Source organism: Lissotriton helveticus, chromosome 8 (genome assembly GCF_964261635.1).
Source record: "Lissotriton helveticus chromosome 8, aLisHel1.1, whole genome shotgun sequence".
NCBI classification, from domain to species: Eukaryota; Metazoa; Chordata; class Amphibia; order Caudata; family Salamandridae; genus Lissotriton; species Lissotriton helveticus.
In genome coordinates, this window is record NC_136069.1 from 371,497,143 (window position 1) to 371,522,407 (window position 25,265).

The window sequence follows — 25,265 nt, forward strand, 5'->3', positions numbered from 1 at the left end:
TGCTCCTCGAACTCTGGAGAAAGTGGGGTCTTCTTGAGTGGCTCGGCCGATTTCCTCAAGTGTCATGGCCTTGCGACACGCCCCTTGCGACACCATGTGGGCAAACGCCTCCGTGCTGCAGGCATCTGCCAAAGGCTTGGATGTCGTCAGGGATTCCGGGTGGTGAGACAGATAGTCGGCAGGGTTACGCGCCCCTGGGCGGAAAACCACCTTGAAGTTGTAGCCTTGCACCTGCACCACCCATCGTTCGATCCTCGGGGGCGCTAGCAGGGATGAGCCAGCAAACAGCGGGAGTAGCGGCTTGTGGTCGGTCACCACGCTGAATTCTTGGCTGCACAGATAAAGGTGGAAGTGCTGGCATGCCCATTTGATAGCCAATGCCTCGCTCTCGATTTGGGCGTATCTGGTCTCCGTGTCGATGAGGGCTTTGCTGGCGTAGGCAACTGACTTCCATACTTCCGGGCCATGTTCCTGAAGGACTGCCCCTAGGCCCACAGAGCTGGCATCAACGACCAGTTCCGTTCTGCATCTTGGGTGGAAGTAGGCCATTCCGGTCTTGTCCAGCAGGCCCGCTTTGATGTCCTGGAACACTTTGTTGGCCGCCAGCGTCCACTCCCATTTGTGGTCGTGACTCGTAAGGACGCGCAGTTGCTCAGACATGGATGCGAGATTGGGGATGAAGCGTCCACAGTTATGTGGCCATGCCGAGGAAGCTCCTCACCTCAGTGGGGTTTCTAGGCGTGCTGGCCATCCGGATAGCTACGGCCTTCTTCGGATCCACCAGGAGTCCTTCCCGGGGGAACGTGTATCCGAAGAAGTAGACGCTCTCTTGATAGAACGAGCATTTGGCTTTGTGCAGAGTTAGCCCACAGTCCACCAACCTTCTCCGAGTGGCTCGGAGGTCCTCGAGCGTGTTGGAATATACAAGGATATCATCGCTGAGGTTGATCACGCTTTGCAGCCCCGACAGTGCTTCCCAGATGGCATTTTGGAAGACCTTGGCTGCTGACGATACTCCAAAGCTGAGCCTCTTGTATCTGCGTAAGCCAACATGCGTCAAGAAGGTGGTAATATACCGGCTCTCGGGCTCCATTTCCAACTGGTGGTATCAGGCGTTTAGGTCTAGTTTGGAAAACTACTTTGCTCCGTTTAGGTCCGTCACAATATCATCCATTGTGGGGGTGATGTGTCGTTCTCTCTTTAGGGCGGTATTTGGCAGTCTCATGTCGACACAGTCAAATTGCTCCCCGATGCTTGGGTTTGGGTGCCACTACCAGCGGGGACACCCACGGGGTAGGACCAGAGACCTTCTTGATTACCCCTAGTTCTTCAAGCTTTCTAAGCTCCTCCTCCACTTGCGGACGTAAGTTGAAGGGCACTCAAAGGTGCCTGAGGGCCACAGGCCGTATGGAAGGGTCAATGTGAAGCTTGAACCTTTTGCCTTTTAGCTTCCCCAGTCCTTTGAAGAGAGCCGGAAACTCCTTTCAGCATCGCTTCCGCATGGGATTCGTGGACCTGGTTGGCGATAAAGACAAGGCCCAGGTCTTCGGCTGTGTGGCAGCTGAGTAAAGTTCCCTTTTTACCCTCTGTGATGTGGAACCTCACCTCAGTGGAGTAGCTTCCGCTTGCGTCGGTGGTCTGGATGATGCCACGGAGAGGAAACGGGTCCGTCCCCCCATAGGTATAGATCTGGGCGGTGGACGGTGTGAGGAGGTCGCGGTGATAGGCGGTCATAATGGTCGGAGTCCATCACATTGACAGATGCCCCAGTGTCGATGAGGGCCTGCACGTCAGTGCCCTCGATGGACATGGAGCACATGGGAGGTGGCCCTCGACGAGTCCCCGTCTGGCTGACGTATGACACCACAAACACTTCTTCGTCGCCTCGTCCTCATACATAAGGTGTAGTTCTTGCGGTTGGTCATTCGGCACGATCGGTGGGACTTCAAGGGAGACCTGGCGAACACGCTGGGCCATGCTTCTGGGCCTTGACGCTGTCGGTCGTAACCGCCCATTGCGGCACACTCTGGCACAGTGGTTTGCCTTCCGCAGCGAGAGCACGTTTTTCATTTTGCCCCGCAGACGACTGTCGCGGAGTGATCCTCGCCACAGTATCCACATGATACACCTGGTGGCGATCTTGGTGTCTGGTGAGACATCGTGGGGCATCTCCCGATTGCATCCACCTTTTCCTCCTTGATTGGCGGGTCTTTGGGCGCATGTGAGGCGACGACCGGTGTATGTAGGGTGGCTTCCATTTCTTCAGCCCTGGCGTCTGACAGTTCGTGGGAGCGGGCCAGAACCAGGATCTCGTCCAGCGAGATTCCAGGTTGCCGGAGGGTCGGCTTCCGCAGGAGCTTGGAGCGGCAGCCTAGGATGATCTGATCCCGGATTTAATTCCACTGATCTGTAAAGGGGCACGTGCCAGCCAGCAAGCCGGCGTAGAACATGCTGACTCATTCGGCATCGGTCTGCCACGCCCTTTTGAACTTGAACTTTTCAAAATCGTGGTTGAGCTGTGGGTCAAACTGTCTGTTGAGCGCGGCGACCGCCGCCTCGTAGTCCTCTTCATTTCCTGTGTTTGGGAGCGTCTCGTACAGGTCATAGATCTCCGCACCCCCATAGTAGATGAGGAGTGACCGTTTAACAGTCTCATCGGTTTAGCGGGTCCATTTGAAGTAGTGGTTGAGCTGTCCGACCCAGGCCTTCCATCTTGGCGCAGCCGTTGCGGGGTCCGAGGCTTCACTGAAGGGGGGTAGCGGTGCAACTGCAGTGTGGATATGCACCGGTGGTGGTGGACTGGCACCAACAACGGGATTGTGCCCTCCATCTTCCTGGGCAGCAGCACCTGTTGCCGAAGTATTGCTCATTGCCGCCGGGTGATGGTGGTGCACGAGGGCGTGGCTTGCGTGCTGACGTGCGGCCCTGGGGTATGCGCTTCAGCACGTGCATGCGCGTTGCCGGCTGTGCAGTGACTCTGTGCGCATGCAGGTGGGGGCGCTGTAGCTCTTGATGTAGCTCCATGTGGTCTGATGAGCGTAAGCATGCTGGAAGTGAGCTGCCCTGGCTCAGATGCCCGGTGGTACGTTTCTTCACCCCCACAGAATGAGTCCCAGTGGCGTGACCCTGCGGATTCAGGTTGCTGTCCCAGGGCAGTGGAGAAAACTGCACACTCTGTCCCTCTTGTCTTGCTTGCAGCTGCCAATGCTTGTTTGTCTCCCTGCCAATGCTTGTTTGTCTCCCTCCTTCACCGCTTTTTTTTCCACCCTGTGGCGCTCCTCACCCAGGCTTCACATACAGGTCGAGGGGCTGGGGCATGGGAGGCAGGCAGCAGAAGGGGCAGCCCAGGCCAGGGCCCTGATGAGATGAGATGAGGCGGGCGGGCAGGCAGGCAGGGGCCACCCGGAGGCTTACTCTGCTGCAGGTGCTCAATGGGGGAAGGTGCGGGCGGGCTCACTCCCAGGCAGCTCTTCGCGGGGGCAGGCAGCGCGCCACGACCACAGCGAGGCCAGCAGAGCACTCGCGCAGCAACACTCACCCAAGCCGCTGTAAGTCGACTCAAGCGCCGCCAGCTGAACGCGCTCCCTTTGGGCAGGGAGACGCGAGGGCGGGCGCAGGCCGGGACAGACTCACCGCAGGCTGTCGCGGCGGTGGCAGAGGTCGCGGGGCACCGCGGGCTCCAGGCAGCAGATGTCTGTCCTCCAGGGGCGATGCAGGTGGGCTATGCAGACTCCACGCGATAGCTGAGGTGCAGGACAGACGCGGGTGGGCACTGCGCGCTCCCAGCTTAAGAGCAGCAGGTAGGCGGGCACACGTGGGATGTGACCGGCCTTGTCGCCAATGTAGCGCGGCGGACGTAGGCACTCTAGGTCGCAGCTGCACAATAAATTACACACAAGACGTTCAGTTAGCTCTCGTGGCCGGAAGACCCCGAGCGGTCGCCGGCCCTTTATTTATACCTTCGAGACGAGCCCGCCCGAGAGGTGTAGGGATGCATGCTGTTTAGCAACAAAGTATTAGAGAGCCCGGATGGCTCTCTACAATCTCTATGTATTTTGGGGCGTATTATACTTCATGCGTTAGTATCACGATGTAACTCCGCTTTTGACACTGAAAAGCAGAAACAGTATGCAATTAACTTTGTGCTCCCAGAGCTGGGCAGGTGGGTGGTTTTCACTGCAGCCAGGCGGGAGGAAAAGTGGTAAGCAGCAGCTTTGAGTCCTCTTAAATAGCCTCATCCCAAATCTCATGGAGATATCCAGACTTGCACACCCATCCTAGGGGCAGCAGTTTCACACCGGCTGCGATTTCTCCGTGGTGGCCACAGAAGACATACTTTGCTTTCACCGGCTGATGGAAAAATTGAAGAGGCTGTCCACTCTATGGTCACTCTGCGACTTGGCCAGGCACCTTTTCAATGCTGTTGTGTGCCCCGGGTGATCAGTCTTCCTGGGGAAAAAAGATCAAATGGGTTGTGCACTCACCCTACATTGCCAACCAGCTACCCGAACCGATCCCAAGGCATTTTGTACTAATGAGAAGCAACGTTTTAAAACAAAATATGGCAGACTGCTTGGCAAAAAAAATAGCGATACTGATATTTCACAACCAAACCCACGATTGAAGTGACGGATACTACCACGTTTCTCATTGGCTGTGAGCACAGTCACCACAGTGCTGTTTACTAAGATTATTTTAATTACAGATGAAAACAATTATTACATGGATTTTAGCCTTGAAGTTAAAATAATTAATAGTCCTGAACAGGAAGGTTGATAGAATCTCTGCTCGTCGATCAGACAAAATAGAGTTTAAAACGTGTTGTCTGATAAAAAAATCAATCTGTCCAGAGCGTGGCCGATAGTAATTCCACACCCGTGGTCTCCCGTCATGAGCTAAGGTTTTTAATCAGTATCAGTCTAGTTAATGTTAATCACGTTACTCTAATGCTGTTGTTTTAGGAGTTTACAATGGTAGCTGTTCAATTCGATAGTTTTAGTAATACTTTTACCGCTTAGGTTCACACTATTCATTAGCACAATTAAAGTTTTAACAATGTGTTCAGTTGCGTAACAAAACCTCAGCCCCCCCTCCCCCTACAAGGTATAGTGAATAGGCCCCATTACCCAATCCCTATTTACCATGCTGCTTTTGAGTTTTCTGTTTGCAGCAGACCAGCCCAAGGGTGCCCCCTTTGAGGTGAATGGTGTGGGACACTTCACACCACCACGGGGTCTGTGGGGGGGGGGCTGTTACGGCCCTGAATGCGTTGTATTACTTTTGCATTACCCATGTCTACCTTTCATGTGCATGTGCGTTTTGTTTGCACAGTGTTTTTTTACACATTTCTTAATATTAGTTTTTACTGTTGCCGATGCTTTGTAATCCTAGGTGTGTGTGTGTGTGTTTTTTACGTTCAGATTTTTTTCTTTCTGTTAAAGTATTACAAAGAAACTACTAGTTGGCCAAGAGCAGTAGACCAAACAAATGAACAAACAAAAAAATACAACTTTATAATAATCACACGTTTTAACCGTTCTTTTTTCACATTAACAGACCCCCTCCAAAAAGAAAATTGAAATTAGCACCATTGCAAGCAATTATCATTTAGAAGTTAACCCAAGGTAAGCAACCTTCTTTTTTTTATTTTTTATTTTTTTGTAAATCTGTTTATTGGCTTTTCAACACAGTAAACATGGAGAAACAAACATACATGGGAGTGGATCATTGAGGCATTAAAGTCACACAGGCAAATAATGACAGTGACAGTATACTGCAATTCTCTATCAAAATTAATAGAAACTTTCTGTGGTTAGGGTGAGCACAGTGTACCGTGATAGGGAACAGTGTCAAAGGGAAAAACATGTTCATCATGGAGTAATCTCCAGGGACCTATATGATGGGAGGACACAACAGGAGTACCTCTGAGTATAACGTAGTCTGGCAGAGGGCACCGGCGGACTATGCTATCCGGTGGGACATTGATTAGGGCATGGAGCTGATAAGCCTGGTAAGAATGGTGTAAGTGGTGCGTGCGGTGGCGGGGCGAGGTCGCGCAGCCCCTTAGATGCCAGTGGGAGCCCTTGCATCGCCCCCCTCCGGGTTACCTTCCTCATCTGTCTGTGCTAGCAGGTAGCTGACCAAAGGTCCCCAAATGTCTTTAGGCTGACTCTTGATAGGCAGTAGCTCAGTGAAGGTCATGTGCTGCTCTTGGCTATAAGTCATGTCTGCTAACCATTCCTTGAATTTAGGGGCTCTGCCCCTGCCCCAGCGACACGCTACTCGCCGCTTTGTCAGGAGCAGTGCAATATCCAAGAATTTCCTGCAGGTTTTAGGGATGTGCGGTGTGTGCCCAAGGAGCATAAGTAACGGATCGAGGAGTATGGTCTCACCTGTCATAGACACAAGGGCGTCGCGCACTTGTTGCCAGTAAAGGTGAACAGGGGGACACTCCCAAGCAAGATGTAGAAACCCCGCATGTCCGCGCGACAGCGCTCACATCTGTCATCATCATCAGTCAGTCGGAACCTGAGCTTCTTAACCGGGGTGTAGTACAATCGTTGTAGGAACTTGTAGTGTATTATCTTAAGTCTACTGCTGCCCGATATGTGGGCTGTGAGGGTGCAGCAGTACCGCCACTGCTCGTCGCTGAGCACGATCGCAAGGTCAGTGTCCCAGTGCAGGCGAGCCCCAGCTTCGGGCGCTGGACCAGCCGTCCGAAGATGAGGATATAGGCCAGACACCAGGTGTGAGCCATCCTGGGAGCATAACATGAAATGTAGAGGGCATGTGTTTTCCGGTTCACTGGGGAAATCAGGCAGGATTTCTTTCATTCCCTGGCGTAGGCGCAGATAGTAAAATACATCTAGTGGAGTACGGGCATGGGAGGCGAAGAACAAATCTGCGGTTTTGAACTGTCCACCCGTAAACAGGTTCCCCCAACAGGTGACGCGCACGCAGAGCAACTGGAAGCCACGTTCCTGCAGAAGCGCAAGGTTAGGGTGATTGGACCATGGTAACCGAGAAGAGTAAAGCAGCCGACAAGATAGTCTCCTAGCAATACGGCGCCAGGCGTCTAATGTGCATGATACGGAGGTAAGTGGAGTCGTGATTGACGTTTCCGGACAGTGGAGGAGCCCATTAAGTGGGAGGGGATGAACAATCCAGTCCTCAACTGCCAATTGTGGCATGAAGGGAGTAGGAACCATCCAGTGATAAGCATAATGCCCCTGCGCGCATAGGTAATAAGCCTCGAAGTCGGGGACATCGAAACCTCCCCTGTCATATGGCTGTAGCAATGTGGACCATTTCAGCCTCGGGCTCTTACCCCCCCAGAACAGTCGACACAGCTCCGATTTTAACGTTTTGAAGAAGTAGGCACCTGGATAGTATGGGACGTTAAGGAAGAGGTAAAGAAACCGTGGTAGGACTACAATTTTGATAAGGGACGCTCTACCCGCCATGGAGAGCGGCAGGGCGATCCAGCGGTCAACCGATGCGGTGAGTTTCGTGATCGCCACGCCATAGTTGGAGCGCAGTGTTTCATCTTTGTCGCGCGAAACCTGTATCCCGAGGTAACGTAGGTCCGATCTACACCACTCAAGAGGGTAATCGAGGGGGAAGTCGACAACAGCATCCGTAAGTGGATAGAACTGCGACTTGGCCCAATTTATGTGCACACCAGACATCCTGCCAAATAAAACAAATTCTCTTAGTAAGGGATTGAGGTGCAAGGCCGGGTGTTTAACAAAAAGTGTCATGTCATCAGCATAGAGGGACACATCAATCTGGCGCTGAAAGCAGCGTATCGCCCCTTTACGATGTAGCTGCCGGAGTCTACAGGCAAGTGGCTCGACCGCAATCGCGAATAAAAGTGGGGACAATGGGCACCCCTGACGGGTACTTCTGGTGATGGCAATGGAGTGTGAGCGGCGGCTGTTGATGAGGACCCTTGCTGTCGGATGGGTATAGAGCAGTTGGACCCAGGCAATGAACAGCTTGGGAAATCCCATGCGTGCCAGGACAGTAAACCGGTACGGCCATTCGACCGAGTCAAATGCCTTGGTGGCATCGAGGAAAACCGAAGCTACGGGAAGATCAGGGTGCACTGTGCGTAGTAGGGAGAAAAGAGTGCGCAAATTATGAGAGGTGGAACGACCCGAAACGAAACCAGACTGGTCAGGTAAAACAATTCTGGTCATTAAGAGGGATAATCTAGTTGCCAACACCTTCGCAAGTATTTTAACATCGCAATTCAGAAGGGAAAGTGGGCGATAGGAATCGCAGGAGCAAGGATTTTTACCAGGTTTCAGAAGTGAGGTGATAACGACCTCACGCATGGAGCAGGGGAGGACACCGTCAGCGAGTGATTCCTCGAATACCTCACGAAGAACAGGGGCCATGATGTCGATGTATGTTTTATAAAATTCGGCCGGAATCCCATCCAGCCCGGGTGCCTTCCTGTGACTGAGAGACATGATGGCGTCACGGATTTCGTCTATTTCAAAAGGGGCAGCCAGGAAGGCTCTTTCGCCGTCACTGAGCCAGCAGAGAGCCACGTCGTTTAAAAAATCACCATATGGCACGTCAGTGGTCGTAGCGGCGGTATAAAGCGTATGATAATGAGAAACAAAGGCAGTGAGTAGCTCGTCTGAGTTTCTGACCGTGTGTCCCTGGTCACCCGTGAGTTCTAAAATCGTGTTGTGGTCATGCGGGGTGCGCGTCATCGCCGCTAGTGCCCTACCAGGTCTACCCCCTTCACAGTACCTCCTAGCATGCCAGTGTTTCCCCCTAAATTTTGCTTCCCTGTTGGCTTCCTCGTCGTACTTTGTCAGCTTATCCCTAAACTCCGCGTGGATGGTAGCACTACCCTCCACCACCATGCGGGCTTCCAAGGCCCTCAGCTCACCTTTAAGTGTGTGACTAGTGCGTTGAATGTCGCGCAGGACTTCAAAACTATTGGAAATGCAGTATCCCCTGATTGTTACTTTGAATGCCTCCCAGATGTATTCAACCGAATCAACAGTCCCCTTGTTTCTAGGGAAGAAAGCAGCAATTTCCTCTCCAAGTTCAGTACAGAAAAGGGTGTCTAGTAGGGCTGTGGGCTGCAACCTCCTTCGTGGCCTGGGGGTGTCCCAGCCCGGGATGCGCATATGTAGAAGGACAGGGCTGTGGTCGGAATATGTCCTTGGCAAGTGCTGCACCCTCTCCACCCCTGTTGATGTCTCCCTGGTCATAAAGAAGTAGTCCAGCCGTGCCCATGTGCCTGTCTGTGAGGTGAAGTGCGTTCCCTCCCTACGGGAGGAGTTTAAACATCTCCATACGTCCACCAAACCGCCCTCTAGGATCACATCCCCAAGCGTTTCCCTGGATCTGGGCTTGTAATGCGCTGCCCCATCTGCTCTATCAAGGTACGGCTGCAGAGCCAAGTTAAAGTCCCCTCCCCAAATAATGTGTCGGGACCCTACGTCCACAATTTTACCCCAGAGCGTACTGAAAAAAGAGGGCATGTCAATATTAGGTGCATAGCAATTAACCAAGGTGACCGTGTCACAACCCAATCACCCCCACAACAGGGCGAAGCGTCCCTCCTTATCCATTAATTCGCCGCCCATATGGAATGGTACAGAACGTCTAATGAGGATAGCAACACCTCTTGCATATGTAGAGTAAGATGAAAAAACTCTGGTACTAGCCCATTTACCAGCAAAGATAACTCGTGTATGCGGAGATAAGTGGGTTTCCTGTAACATAGCAATGTGAACATGGTGGCGATCTAGATAGGCAATTACATTTCGAAATTTTTTAGCATTATTAAGCCCCCTAATATTCCACGACATACAGTTTAATTGCGTATCAGTTCCTATATCAGCCATAGGTTACGACACAGCACATTTGTGAAACTCACCCCTACGAACGCAGTAATACATTCCCTGTTCAAGTGATACGTATTATCATGACTTACTGACTCTCTACTGTTCATCCCACGTAGTAAACTTCCCTCCCCAAAAGAACTGAGCCCCCCACCCACTACTGCATCCCAATCATGCCAGCAGCCGCGCATCCCCCTTCTACCCCTCCCCCCACAACTTCAACAACTCAATTTCAAGAATGGGGTATACCCGTGAGGGAAACAACATCAAGGGCGCACAGCCACTTCTCCCTCCGTCAGCCTCCAGAACTATACCACCCTCGGTGGAGGCCAGGGCAGGGATCGTGGTCCCTGGAATACGTTACCACTGAAGAGGAAAGGACGTCACATCCTGTAGTATAGTGTCCGAGCAGTCCGGGATCGCGCACCAAGGACAGAGCCCTTTAATGCAATATTACAGCAGGTCCGATCATATGGGCTGTAGCCGGTCAATGTCCGTCATCAGCTGAGGGCGGGTCATCCTCAGGGTCGGCTTCGGCCTCCCGGCCAGTTCTCTGTGTCTTGCGGAGCGATTTCAAGTAGTCTTCTGCCTTTTGTGGATTCGTAAAAAAACGATGTTTTCCCTGGTGTGTCACCCGTAGCCTTGCAGGGTAGAGCAAGGCGTATTCCAGTTGGGCTTCCCGCAATTTCTTTTTGACCGCGACGAATTTGCGCCTCTCCTCCTGTACCATAGGAGTGAAGTCAGGGTAGACGGAAAATGCAACTCCATTGTAATGTAGGTTTTGCTGAGTCCGTGCCGCTCTCAATGCCACGTCGCGGTCACGATAGTTCAGTAAGCGAGCGATAATCGGCCTAGGCGGCATGCCGGGTTTGGGGACAGGGGCAAGTGATCTATGCGCCCTCTGGACGATAAATTGGGGTGAGAATGCGTCTTCTCCCATCGATCCCTTGAGGAGCTTCTCCACGTATAATTCCATCCTGCCAGTGTCTGTGGACTCCGGAATTCCCGTGACGCGTATGTTATTGCGTCGACTACGGGCTTCCAAGTCCTCGTTCTTGGCTGCTATGATTCGCAAAAGATTATCCATGCGGGCAAGCTGTGAAGTATGGGATGCGGTGGTGTCGTCGTTATCGGAAATCCGTTGTCGTGATCCGCTCCTCATGCTGATCTACCTTATGTACCAGGGCGTCCATCCTGGAGGTCACCCTGTCCACCTTCTCCACTACCGTGGCAAATCCCTGCCTCATTTCCTGAAACAAATGATGAAAGTCTAGGTCCTTAGAAGGAGATGCAGTAGAGGTTGGCGCCACGACACTGGGCCCCGGCTCGGCAGGGCTCGTCCTCGTCCCTCTTTTTGCGCTGTCGAAGTTGATCTTCGTCTGGGGATTCTCGGGCGCACCATTCTGCCCTCGCTTCCCCTGCCTCTCTGTCGCCAGGCTCGCCGAGGTTAGGGTATGCGCCTCCGAGCAAGGCGCAACGCCGCGTTCACCTCGCCTACACCGCTCCCAGTGTCTCCTATCGGTGGGCAGATCGCAAGTTAGGGCAGAGAACCACTGCTAGAAGTCCAATCTGTCAGCCAGTGGTCAACACAGTGAGCAGGGCTATTCACAAGGTACCACCACCAGCAGCGGTCAGTACCCCTCGGAATCCGGCACTTATTCCACCTAGTCAGTGCGCAATAAATGGATGCATGCCCAGGTTATCCTTCCCACCAGGCGATACACGGCTGTGGATACCGGTGGCAACAATGCAAAATAGTCCGTGGAGGGCTCCGTCCCCTCTACAATGCAAGGATGTGGACCATGAGGCAATAGATCCTGGCATCAGGTCCGCAGCGTCACGCCTGGTCAAGAACTGCGCCTAGCGCCGTCTCCACTGTCTCCTCGCCCGCCAAAAGACACCAATGCCAATGGAGACGCCAGGCGCGTAGGCAGGATATGTGCACCCCTAAAGAGGCGCGGTAGGCATCAGGGCGGCGAATGCAGCATAAGCAGTCCCACCCGTCCCCTGGCAGGGCAGCAGTTTCCGGTAGGTAGCGGCCGTAGGTGCCGACACTCCTCAGCCGACCGCTGAGAGAATGCCGATATCTCGGGCAGGCGCCCGCCGTCCCACAACGGCAGCAGTGTCGGGTCGCAGAGCTTGCAGCCGCGCTCACCTCATCAAAGCAGGCAGGCTGAATCAGGCGAACGGCCGTAGTGGAAACCCAGGCACAGGGGACAGATGCGTAGTGCAGCACAATGCCGGGCCAGCGGTTAAGTGGGTCATGCGCCGCAATCAGATGAGGAGGAGGGGCCCACCGCCTCGTGGCTAGCACCGGCCTCGAGTGCCGGTCCGCGGCCGATCTCCGCACCTCGAGAGCTCCGAGGGCTCCGCCGGTCAGTGCAACGAGGTTGATATCTCTGGAACCGGAGCCGCCAGGGGTCTAAGGCTCGGATTGATTGTGGAAGGGTTCCTCCTGCATCGAATGGGCAGGGTCAGTGAGTCATTTCTCTTCAGTGGCACAGGATAACTGTAGGATTAATGTCCCAGGGAACGGGAGCCACACTTCTAGGCAGCCATTCCGCGTGTGCGCCCCCAACCCAAGGTAAGCAACCTTAATTGAGAAACGATTCAGAACAATTTTGGTCCCTAATGTATGCGTTGAGGCTAATCATTTATAGAGGATGTTTGCTTTAAACAAGGTTAAAATGTCCTAGCAGGTAGAGGGGATTTGCATTTAAACTGAGGTGTCGGGATGTGCAAAATAATAATGGATTGGAGGGAGGCTCCATTAATTGGCACTGGCTGAGATTAATTCAAGTATCTCATCCTTCTCTTTTTGTATACTTTGCTGAAAGCTCGAGCCACATGCCTGCTCTGAATCTACACAAGGTCCTCTTGGACCCTCGAACCGATAACAAGCCAAGGTTTAATGTGACATTTGTGTGCCACCCATTCTCTAATCTATGTCACCAAGAATTTAAAAAGGGGGAAAAAAATCGATCTTTGCCACCTGTGTTTTTGCTTTGTGTTCGACTCTGTTTTGCTGGTCTGGATGCTTTGCCTCTGCTGTTCAGTGCCAAAGTGCAAGTGCTTCCTTTGTAAATTGTTGTTATGGATTAGTGATTCCATGATTGGCATATCTGATTTACTTGTCAGACCCTAGTATAGTGCACTGTGTGTGCCCAGGGCCTGTAAATCAAATGCTGCTAGTGGGCTGCAGCACTGATTGTGCCGCCCACAGATGCAGCCTGTAAAATGTAACTCTGGTCTGCCATTGCAGAGCCTGTGTGCAGTCTGGGACTGCCATGTTGACTTGGCACGTTCACACACTTTCTCATACAAAAGAAGGGGGGAGAGGCATAGCACAACCACTACTCCAGCCTCCCCAATCACAACTGTAAACACCCAAGGGGGAGTAGTGTATATGAATCTCTAGATAAGATGAGTAACGATAACGTCCAAATCTGTTCATTTCGCTGACCCGCTTCGGACTGGAGGGTGAGCGCACACAAGCAATATAGCGTGACGCAGCGCCAATCGCTGCCCACAGTTTTCAGTGTATGCGCATCTGGAGCACTTAAAAACTAGCGGCTTACAAAACGCCACCTGCTTCAGCAAAGCAAAATGGCGGCTTAGTGCAGTCAAAACTTTGAGACGCCGCGAAACCCTACAGCGCTGGGTATCCTCCTGTCACACAGATATGGCCCATGCACGTGTCCCGCATACCTATGGAACACGCACCAAGCGATCGATCGGAGATCAACGATGCGGCGCTGCGACATATAACAAGTAACTCAAAGGGACAACACGTAGCTGCGTTCTCCGTCCCATCCGGGCCCCAGAGCACATGGACCATTGATTGAAGCCATCTGCGACATATAAATGCCATACTTCACATGAACCTGTGCCACACCATGGCATAGCAGCGCACACTCGACATACTGCGGCGGATCAACTGGATCACATAACGCAAGGTGATGTAATTACAAGCACATTCTGATACCGAGATAGATTCCTAGTGCGCCAGGGAATCCAACATGGAAGCTACTCTAAACGCAATCCAACAAAGATTGCAAGCAATCAACGGGAAACTTAATTCCCTCACGCTGCGAGTGGACCATATGGCAGCGAAATTGGACAAACAAGGCGAGCTCCTTGATGCAGCGGAATTGAGAATTTCAGCAGTTGAAGATGAGTCCAGAAACACAGCCACACAATATGCCACAATGGAGAAATTGCTGGAGGTCATTAAAAATAAAAATTAAGACTTTGAGGTGAGATCACGCCAAAATAATATACGCGTAATGGGTATACCAGAAAGTGCCAATACTGGGAGATTGGAAACGTATATAGAGACCATGCTGAAAGACTGCTTTGGAGCGGAGAATTTCTCCTCAGTACTAATTCTTGAGCGCGCACACCTTTTCCTTGAACCCCACAAAGACCTATTATAGCTCGTGTCCTGAATTATAGAGACAGCGACACCGTACTTGCACCTTGCGTGCGAAAAACAGGTCATGTATCAAAACTCAGATGTTTCCTTCTACCCAGACTTTACACAGTCAGTGCAAACAGCACGTAGGGAGTTTGCAGCTGTTAAAAACATTTTTTTTAAAAAAGCTTGGGAATCCCATATGCCATGCTCTACCCCGCAAGACTACGCTTCACACATGAAGGAAGGAAGGACGGACAACAATATTGCCTTCGCCAAAAGCTGTCCAAGACTTCCTAAAACATACCTCCACCAAACGTAAAACTTAGAAACCAGCGTCTTTTTCTTCGCAGGATGATGGAGGCAGTGGCTAGCTGGGTATAAGACATATATTGTACGGTAAGACTGTGATAACTTGGACAAAAAGTTGATGTAAATCATGTACTGTTCGGTATAGAATGTATCCGGCTGGAAGATAAGTACGGCAAAGTGCCTGACCTCAAATGGCAGCCTACCTACGCTCCCGGATATGGACAAAATGCCCAATAGCAATCTAACCGAGTAAACACAAGATGGCTTAGATGGCGCCCTATTGTACTCTAATGAGAGCCTGTGGCAGGCAAGGCTTTTAGATGATCATAGCACTGTGTACTGTACAAATAACCCTGTGTACAACACTGGGACGCTATTTGAGCCTACAAGTACAGACTAAGTAAAGAGTTGCAAACTGGTTATTTCTATAGAGAAAAGTGGCAAAGCGTATGGTAGAAAATTGCCAAAGAAGTGAGACCGGCTGGGGATATGTATATTCAAGGTCATACAAGTTGCAACGTGTAAGCATATAAAATGCCTATACATGTTTATGTTACTTATCAGATGTCTAAAGTACATATGACATGACGAGCCGGATGGCTTAGCATTTGAATTACTGTTACCTTTAATAAGGTAGCCGACTATCCTAACATGTTCTGGCCGTATCCGCTATGCGGATGTTCATGCGTGTGCTTATCGGCCGCCCAGTGGGTGTTCCCCGACAAAGTTGCAATGTTTCTTTTTCTGTTTACAGGGATATGTCTTTGGCATAAATGGGATGCTAAAGTGGGTGGGGGGGAGAAGGATTTTGTTTGTTTTCCCAGTTACAGACACACAATGTAGAATTTCTAATGTAAATGCCAGATGCACCACGTACTATACTTCCAGGCTACAGCACACATCACAGGATATAGGTAATGCTGAGTACATGAAAAACACAATTTTAGTCCGATACATGCCCCAAAATGGTAGATAAAATAGACCAGTCACTACTGCGCATATTAACATGGAATATTCGGGGGCTGAACAACCCTTGGAAGATAAGACAAATATTTGCATATCTAGACAGGCATCAGATCGCAATTGCGATGCTACAAGAAACCTATCTGGCAAAAGATGTTAAGTGTTCACTAGGCAGTAGATGGGCCGAATTTTTCTAAAATGGTGTGGTTGCCATTTGTAGTGTTTTCACTGTATTACTGTATGTGTCCATAAATGCTTTACACACTGCCTCTGAGATAAGCTTGTATGCTCGTGCCAAGCTACCAAGGGGTCCTGCAGAAACATCCCGGGTCTCTTTAGGAGATAGTGAGCTGGTCACAAGAGCTCATCTACCTGATAACATTAAAAAGTACAGGCAGCAGGTGACCATCAATGGCCATAGTGTGGATTCTCTGAGAGACACCGGAGCCAGTGTGACAGCTGTCAGTTGTCGGCTGGTGTCTGAAGAGCAGGTGGCTCCCAAAGCATTCTACCCAGTAGTTGCCACGGACAATTAGGAGTGCCTCTGCAAAGTGGCACAGGTTACCTTTGAGTGGGGGGGGAGGGGTCTCGGGTTGACTGTCTGCTAGGCAATGATTTGGAGAGCTCCCCTTGGGCGTAAGTGGAGCAGAGGTCTCATTTAGAGATGTTGAGTCTGCCGGAGTGGGCGTGTGACCACTCGGTCAATGGCCGCCGGTATGGGCATTGAAGAGGACCTGGAGCCTGAAAGATAGGCCCAAGTGCCTGCCAGAAAGAGAAGAGAAGAGGCAGGGGGCACAGGAAACTGGCCTCCGAAGTTCCCACGGTCCAGGAGGTGGCAAACCTTGAGGGGGATTCCCTGGAGCCTACAGGGGAACAAGTGGCTGAACTGGAGGACCTGCCTCAGCTGACCCATTGGCAGCAGGAAGAAGGCCCCACCAGGGAGGGATTCTTTCAGGTGCAGCAGAAGTGCCCTTCTCTTGTTGGTTTGCGGCAACAGGCTGCAAACCAGGCAGCAGGTGATCAGTCTGGATCACATTGAATATAGTGGGAGAATGGTTTCCTGTATAGCGAGCCTAAGGCTTCTGAGCCTGAGTCAGCCCGTGTGCTGGTGGTACTCCAGCGCTTCAGAGCCTTCCTACTGTGTCTGGCTCATGATGTACCTTTTGGCAGGCCATTTGGAGCAAGACAAGACCTTTGAAAGGCTTGTGACTCACTTTTACTGGCCTCAAATGCGTAAGAGTTCTGACACTCGATATAGGTCTTGCCAGGCAAGTGGTAAGAGTAGGAGGAAGTGTAAGGCTCCTCTACAACCTTTCCCTGTGGTCAGCACCCCCTTTCAGAGGGTGGGCATTGACATTTTGGGGCATCTGGAGCCCAAGACCGCCATGGGCAACAGGTTCATCCTGGTCTTGGCGGACCATGCCACCCTGTAGCCATTCCTCTCCGGACTGTGACGGCCCCCGTGGTGGGTCGTGCGTTGATGGGGAGGTGGTGTCCGATCTTTGTACCAACTTCATATCAAAGTGTATGAAGTACCTGTGCCAGGAGTGCTGTGTTACATGCAAGTTCACCACTCCTTTCCACCCCCAAGGTAATGGGCTGGTTGAGAGGTTCAACTGGACCCTGAAGGGCATGATTATGCGTCTTGGTAAACCCATGAGGCGTAAGTGGGACGTCCTCTTACCATGCCTTTTGTTCGCTTACAGAGTGGTGCCCCAGAAGTCCTTAGGGTTCAGTCCCTTTGAGCTTCTGTACGGCCATCCTGTAAGAGGACCTCTGAGTCTGGTGAAAGAAGACTGGTAGAAAGCTCCCAGTAAACCTCCCCAAGATGCATATAGCTACATGCTGGCCTTCAAAAACCAGACTAAGCGCTTCATAGAACTCACTCAGGCGAATCTGGAAGCCAGCCAGGAGGAGATGAAATGGTGGTATGATCAGAATGCCACTCTGATAGTTTCAGCCTGGATAAAAAGTATGAGTCATGGCCCCAGTGGAGCCTTGTGCGCTCCAGGATATGTGGACCGGGCCATTTGAGGTGGTGGAGCCCAGTGGTGTTGGTCCCAAAGGCTGCCGCACCCGGTGCCACACCAGAACTCCGGTTCTGTGTGGACTACCGAGGGTTCAATTCGGTAACCAGGACTGATGTGCAGCCCAACCCCAGAGCTGATGAGCTCATCGATCGGTTGGGAGCTGGCCAGTACCTCATCACGTTTGACTGAATGTCTGGGTACTGGCAGATTGCCTTAACTGATGGGGCAAAGGAGAGGTCCGCAATCTTGATGCCAGAGGGGCACTACCAATTCTGGGTGATGCCCTTTGGGTGGAAGAATGCCCCTGCCACCTTTCAGAGGTCGGTCAACCAGGTGTTGGCTGGACTGGAAGATTTCAGTGCCGCCTACCAGGGTGACATCGCAGTGTTCAGTGTCACTTGGGAGGAACATCTGCAACACCTCTGGGAAGTATTGAAGGCTCTGCAGAGGGCAGGCCTCACGATCAAGGCGAGTAAGTGCCAGATCGGGCAGGGTTCTGTGGTGTACTTGGGACAACAGGTAGGGAGCGACCAGGTGGCACCCCTCCAACCCAAGATTTATACCACTCTGGCTGAGGACCCCCCCAAGACCCAGACAGCGGTAAGAGCCTTTTTTGGACTCGCAGGGTATTACAGGAGATTTGTTAAGGGCTATGGTACCATTGTTGCCCCCTTGACAGAACTGACTTCCAGGAAGCAGCCCAAGAAAGTGAACTGGACTGACACCTGCCAGAAAGCTTTTGATGCCCTGAAATCCGTCATGGGCACGGCGCCCAACTTCTCAAGGGAATTCATTGTTTAGACAGATGCTTCAGAGCATGGTGTGGGGGCTGTGCTCTCACAGCTAGAGCTCTGAGCTAGAGGCTCCTGAGGCGAAAAGCCGGGAGCTAGGACACCTTGATATACATTTTTACTATTGTAATACTGTGTTACGCTTTGTGTTTTAATTGCACGCTCCATTCTGGGCAATCTTTTTGTTCATTTTAATATTCCTACTCACTCCCTACTTACCCTTTTTGACTTATTCAGGAGTTCACCCTTCTTCCAGGGGCCGATTTGGGGCTCGTACTGGTTGCGGAATTTGATCCACCGGCGCAGTTTGGACGGGCGCCATCTTGGGAGGAGGCTCAGGTTGGCGGGCTAGTGCTTCGGGCGTAACTTACCCAGCACTACTTAATGACCAACTCCTCCCGTCCGAGCAGCGGGCGCGCCGGAGGCGCGCCAGAGGCAAGCCCGTCTGCACCCGTCCGCGCCCTACCGGGCCCAGGGCCAGAATCCCTGCCCGTGTCATCTAACCACCTTATCACCTACTCGCGTAAGGTTCTTCTTCAACTTAGATCAACAAAAAACCCTAAATGTCATTACCTGCATAGGCCAGATGATACATACACTCACTGTAGTTCTTGTAGCCTGGGTCGACAGGGAAAGAAACATGATCTACCAATCACGACCTACTTGCGCATGGCCCTACTGAATTGTAGGTCTTTGCCTAAACATTGCTTGGAGATTAACCTTATGATCCAGGACCATAAACTTGATATTTTGTTCCTGACGGAAACTTGGTTATCCCTGAATTCGGAAGCAGACATTGTAAGTGCGCTCCCCCCCCCGGGTTCCTTATCCAATCTCGGAACAGGCCCATTGGTAGAGGGGATGGGTTAGCCATACTGTACAGAGACCATCTCACCTGCAGGATGGTGGATAGTGGCATCACTAACTGTGAGAGCTCCCACTTTGCCGTACAAATTTCCCCCACCACTTCCATATCAGGCTTGCTGGTGTATCGTCCCCAGGTTGCCCTGGGCACTTTGTAAGCTCATTGATGGAAACAGTGACTGTCTTTGCCTCCACTGCGTCCAACTTTATCGTATTAGGAGACCTAAACTTACATCTTAACGACCTCCATGACAAAGCAGCAGCTGATCTCCAGCTCGATCTTAAATTATACGACCTGGGACACATTAATACAGATGCCACCCATAATAAAGGACATCTCTTGGACCCCATCTTCTCCAACATTCTGTCACTTAAGTCTAGCTCCCCACTACCCCTTCCCTGGTCCGACCATTTCTTGGTCCCTTTCTCCTGGCAAGTTGGGACGGACATGCCTTGAACCCCTGTCCCGCGCACGCTGGAAAGGGCTTGGTTTAAGCTCCCTCTTGAAAACTGGACCCATAAACTTGAACAATCTATTCCTTTACACAACCCTGACCCCGTGGTAGCCGACAAAAATTTTAAGAACTGGCTTGACCGGTCACTAGACCTAGTTCTGCCGAAAAAAAGAATTGGAAAAAAAGGGCAGAGCCTGCAAATCTCCTTGGTACACCCCTGAACTTAGAGTTCTAAGGAAAGGATGCAAGAAACTCGAGCGTGCCTGGAGGAAAGACTGGGCCAATCATAATAAAGAAGCCTATCGCGCAGCGATTAGGGACTATAAAGTCTCTCTCAAGAAAGCCATGGCTGCATTCTTTGAAGAAAGAATTAGAATCTCTTCCAACTCCTCTAGAGAAACATTTCAGATTGTAAAAAAACTACTGAAGGTTCCTGACTCTCCCTTAGCCCCAGACACTTCAGGGGCCAAATGTAATGAGCGTGCGTACTATTTTGACTCTAAAATTCAAAATATTCTAAAATCCCTGCCACAGCCTGACTGCACATTAGATCTATGCAGCAGGCGTCCTGCGCTTGGCCCTCAGCTAGATTCCTTCGACCCAGTCTCGGTGGAAGAATTTCAAAAGGTCCTGGCAGCCATGAAAAGTGGCTCTCCCAGTGACTCTGCACCTATGTATATCCTCAAACGCATTGCTCCCACCATTTCCCCCCTTGCTACCGACTTAATTAATGCTTCTCTCTGTCAAGGCATTGTTCCTCCAAGTTGGAAGGGGGCCATTGTTAAAGCCCTATTGAGAAAGCCACAGCTGGACCCCTTGGAGTTGGCCAATTTTAGGCCTATCTCATTGTTACCGGGTATCAGCAAGATTGCAGAAAAAATGGTCAATCAACAACTGTCCCTGTTTCTGGAATCCAATGAGCTACTACGTAGCTCTCAAACAGGCTTCCGCCCGGGCCAGGGAACAGACACTGCCCTTATATCAGTCATCGAAGAGGCGAGGTGCATCTTGGATTCGGGAGGATCAGTGGTGGTGATCCTCCTGGATCTAAGTGCAGCCTTTGATACGGTTAATCACTGTGTCCTAATTCAGCGCTTATCTAACATGGGAGTCTCAGGCACTGCCTGGCCTGGCTAACGTCCTTCCTAAACAATCGGACTTTCCAAGTTTGCGAAGGCAATGCACGGTCCAATTTAATCCCTCTCCAGTGTGGCGTACCGCAGGGCTCCTCATTGAGCCCTACGTTGTTCAATGTGTACATGTCCCCTCTGGAGGATGTGGTTGCCCCATTTGGGATTAAAACTGTTAGCTACGCGGACAACACTCAACTTGTCGTATCGCTCACCCAATTGGACCAGTGTTCTGAAAACCTTTACTCCTGTCTGTCAAAAATACATGCCTGGATGAGCGAGTCCTCACTTAAATTAAATGGCTCCAAAACCGAGCTCATGCTGCTGGGGCATAAGTTGACATCGCTACCCCATGCCATCTGGCCTACCTAAATGGGAGCTCTTCCCCCTCCCAAAAAATGAAATCAAAAGCTTAGGGATATGGCTTGAACAGGATCTTTCTTTTAAAACTCAAGCCAAAAAAACGGCCGGCATCTGTTTTGGCTTACTTCGTTCAGCTCGAAAGGTTCTCCCCCTTCTCCCTCCTGTCTCAAGGAAGCTGCTAATTCAAGGGTTGATCCTGTCAAGGCTGGACTACAGCAATGCCCTTTATTTAGGCGCCCCAGAAGCTACAATCAATAAATTACAACAGATTCAAAACTCCGCAGCTAGGCTGCTTACAGGTACTTCGGCAAGGTCCTCCGCGAAACCGGCCCTTAGATTGCTTCATTGGCTGCCTATCCGTGAGAGGATAAAGTTTAAATCCTTGTGCATTGCTCACAAATCTCTACAAGCCAAGGGACCTTCTATTTTGAAGAGTTTAGTCTCGCCTTATAAGGCCAACAGGTCCATTCGCTCTGATCATGAATGTCTGGCCAGAATTCCGAGAGTGAAGAGGGTACGAACAGGAGGTCGTCGATTCTCCGTTAATGCAGCGAGTCTGTGTAACTCGCTCCCGCTGAAGCTGCGAGCGGAAGCGTGTCATTTGCGGTTCCAGAAGCTTTTCAAAACCTTCCTCTTCCCTCAGGGCCCTTAACTTAGTATTTTCCCTTCAGAAACCTTGGCTCTTTCAGCGCTGGGACGCCTCCGGGTAACCACGCGCTCTACAAATCCGCTTACATTACATTACACAGCTGACTAAAGAGGGCCTAGACCAACCTGTAGCCTTCATTAGTAGGAGGTTACTTCCACTGGAACAGAGGTGGAGTGTGATTGAGCGTGAGGCATTTGATGTTGTCTGGGCGTTGAATAAGCTGAGGCCATACTTGTTTGGGACTCACTTCCAGGTGCAGACAGACCACAGGCTCCTCAGATGGTTGATGCAAATGAGTGGTGAGAATCCAGAGCTGTTGAGGTGGCCATTTCCCCACAGGGGATGGACTTTATGGTAGAACACCGCCCTGGTACAGAACACGCCAATGCTGATGGTCTGTCCAGATTTTTCTGCCTTAGTGAAGAGAACTCCCAAGAGGGTGGGTAGTTCTTCCCACATTTCAGCTGGAGGGGACACTTGTTAGACCTAGCACCATTGTCGTGGTCTCCCATGCATTGTTTGCCTTTGCCTCCTGTGTTTTTGATGTTATGCACTTCATTTTGCTGGTCTAGATGCTTTGGGCACTTTGTCACTGCTGTTCAGTGCCAAAGTGCAAGTGCTTCCTTTGTAAATTGTTGTTATGGATTAGTGATTCCATGATTGGCATATTTGATTTAATTGTCAGACCCTAGTATAGTGCACTGTGTGTGCCTAGAGCCTTTAAATCGGATGCTGCTAGTGGACTGCAGCACTGATTGTGCCGCAGACAGAGGCAGACTGTAAAATGTAACTCTGGCCTGCCATTGCAGAGCCTGTGTGCAGTCTGGGACTGCCATGTCGACTTGGCAAGTGCACACACTTGCCAGTCCCTAAACCTTCCCTTTTCTACATATTAGTCACCCCTAAGGTAGGCACAGGGTACCCCTGTGGGCAGGGTGCATTGTATGTGAAAGGTAGGACTTGCCCTGATGTGTGTGGCATGTCTTGATAGTGAAATTCTGCCAATTTCGTTTTTTCACTTTTGTAAGGCTACCTGTTCCCATAGGACAGAATGGGGAGTTTGTTTATAACATCTTATAAACATAACTGGCCCTGGGAACAAGGTAGAAAAACAAAGTTTAGTATGCCTGAACTCAGAATGTTAAACAGCATCTTTTAGTGAGGGTGATTTTTTACATTCTGTGTTTGAAAATACCACTTTTAGAATTAACACAATAATATCTGGAGAACCTGTGTACAGTTTGAAATATAGGCATCCCACAAAGTATGCATGAGGCAATATTGGTAAGGATATGGCAAACTTACATGAGCTGAATGATGCTGCATCCCTGAAAAAACTTTATTAAAATCTTTTTTTAAATGACCAGTGTTTATTGAAAATGTGCCGATTTTAAGATGGATTTTACTGCTGTTTATTTAGCTTTGTTTTTCATCCACTCAATTTCATGTCCTGTAGGAAAGTAAAAAGGGGCAGAGCGCACGTGCGATTGTGTGTTTGGTGAGGATGAGCTATTTCTAATTAGTGTTTTTATCATTGCTGGACTAATGTTTATAAGACCATTGAAAATATAAACATGAACAACTGTTAATTCCCTTCATTTTGCCAGTATTTTCTTAACTACAGCATTTAGACTCCGTTTTCAGTTCAAATGTGAATGAGAGTACTGGATACTAAATGTTCTCATTCAGCGGGCTGCAAAACAGAGACTTATCATACAGTTTCTAAATGTACAATAATCTCTAATTCTAATGCATGCAGCTCTTCTTTAAGCAAACGTAAGCTCCAGCACTTAAATATAAAATTTTATTTGAACATTGTGACAAGGAAAAGTTGCAAAAATAGAGTTCCTGGTCACCATCACACTGTCTAGACTTTTTAACTACTCAGATTATATTTTGCGTTTGTTTGCAGAGTACCCTTATATAAGAGAATGTTAGTGTAAGATATCCACGTAGGTAATTGATACTGATGGGTATTACCATACAGTCTTGTCAAAACTAAGTTTTGCTCGGCCTAGTAAATGAACGTTGTGGGATCGTTTACAATTCCTTTTTTCTCCCTGCTCATATTGCTGTGATCATAGCAGGATTACTGCTATATAACAATGCATATGTTGTGGTGGACCGTTTTCTTGCCCAAAAAAAGTAATTAGAAAAGTAGCTTAATAGCAGATTTGTGCTACTTCTGACAGAAGGCACAGGTTGTGGCAGAGAATTAAGTGAGCTAAGCCCACCTATTTTGCAGACCATGAACTATCAACGTGTACAATGGGAGGCTGATGGCTCACTGTACCTGATTAGCCAGTGCTCCTAGGTACAGTCTGATCAGGCGGGTGGGAGCAGTCCCAAACTGGACTAGAAATAGACTACCAAACCAGACTCGAAGCTCCCAAAACACATTCGCCAGAGTGAAAAGTGGCTGGAAATTGCATGCAGGGAAGTGCTTTGTTTGAGTGACCTTACCTTTGTCCTTACCTTAGAAAGCTGGTGAGAAGAAAAAAAAGTGATATCTGGGATGCTTGAAATAAACTGTGCAATTTCAGTCTAGCCCAGCTCACAGTGCAGCACCTGCATTGCACTCCGAGAGGGCGTGGCCTAAAACCTTGTGCTTGTTTGTTGTGGGGTGCAAGAAACATTGCATTTGTTTAGTCGTACAGTAGAGTACACTTGTTCAAAGGATGGCAAAGGAGTTACTTTTTATGCTCATCTTTAAAAAAAAAATTGTTTTTGATTTTGTCCAGTGATGCCGGAAACAGTGATCGTGTTGTAATTCAGGAGCTGCTGAAGACAGTCGCACAATCACAGCAACTTGAGACAAGCACACAAAGAGATTTCAAAGGTTGGGTATAATCGTCTATTGGGGCCCTCCTTAGCTTAACTCTGTATCTCTTGTATATCATTCCTCATATTTGCTGTTTCATTGACTTTTCTGTTTCAGTGGTGCTGTTAACAGAAGTTGACAAACTTTCCAAGGATGCTCAGCATGCGTTAAGAAGAACTATGGAGAAGTACATGTCCACTTGTAGATTGATCCTATGCTGCAATTCCACTTCCAAGGTCATTCCACCTATCCGAAGCAGATGTTTAGCCGTGCGAGTACCTGCTCCCAGCATAGAAGATGTAGGTTTGATAATATTCAGATGAACAAGGGTTATCTCATTATATACAGTGGATTATATTGGGTGCTTCTGCATAACGTTTTCTTTTTTCCAAGTTAAACCAATGTACAAACTTGTGCATCTGAATTTCTGGCACATCTGCTCTCTAGTTCAGATGCACGCATTTTCAGTCTCAAACTGAGCTTCTCTGTTCGTTTTGAATCCTTTATGTGCACCTGATATTGTTCTGTTCATGCATGTGCTGTTGTTGTTATTAGCATCTAGCACTTTAAGCTCTTAACAGTTTATAGGTTAATTGTGCCT

General features: G+C 50.0%; 1 protein-coding gene across 1 annotated transcript in view; it reads left to right on the forward strand.

Moving 5' to 3' along the window:
- RFC3 (replication factor C subunit 3) overlaps positions 1-25,265 on the forward strand; it is a 102,351-nt gene that overhangs the window by 32,647 nt on the left and 44,439 nt on the right. Inside the window, exons 3-5 of the mRNA XM_078657169.1 lie at positions 5,557-5,624; positions 24,585-24,682; positions 24,782-24,963. Coding sequence (XP_078513295.1) covers positions 5,557-5,624; positions 24,585-24,682; positions 24,782-24,963 — 348 coding nt within the window. The remainder of the gene's footprint in view (positions 1-5,556; positions 5,625-24,584; positions 24,683-24,781; positions 24,964-25,265) is intronic.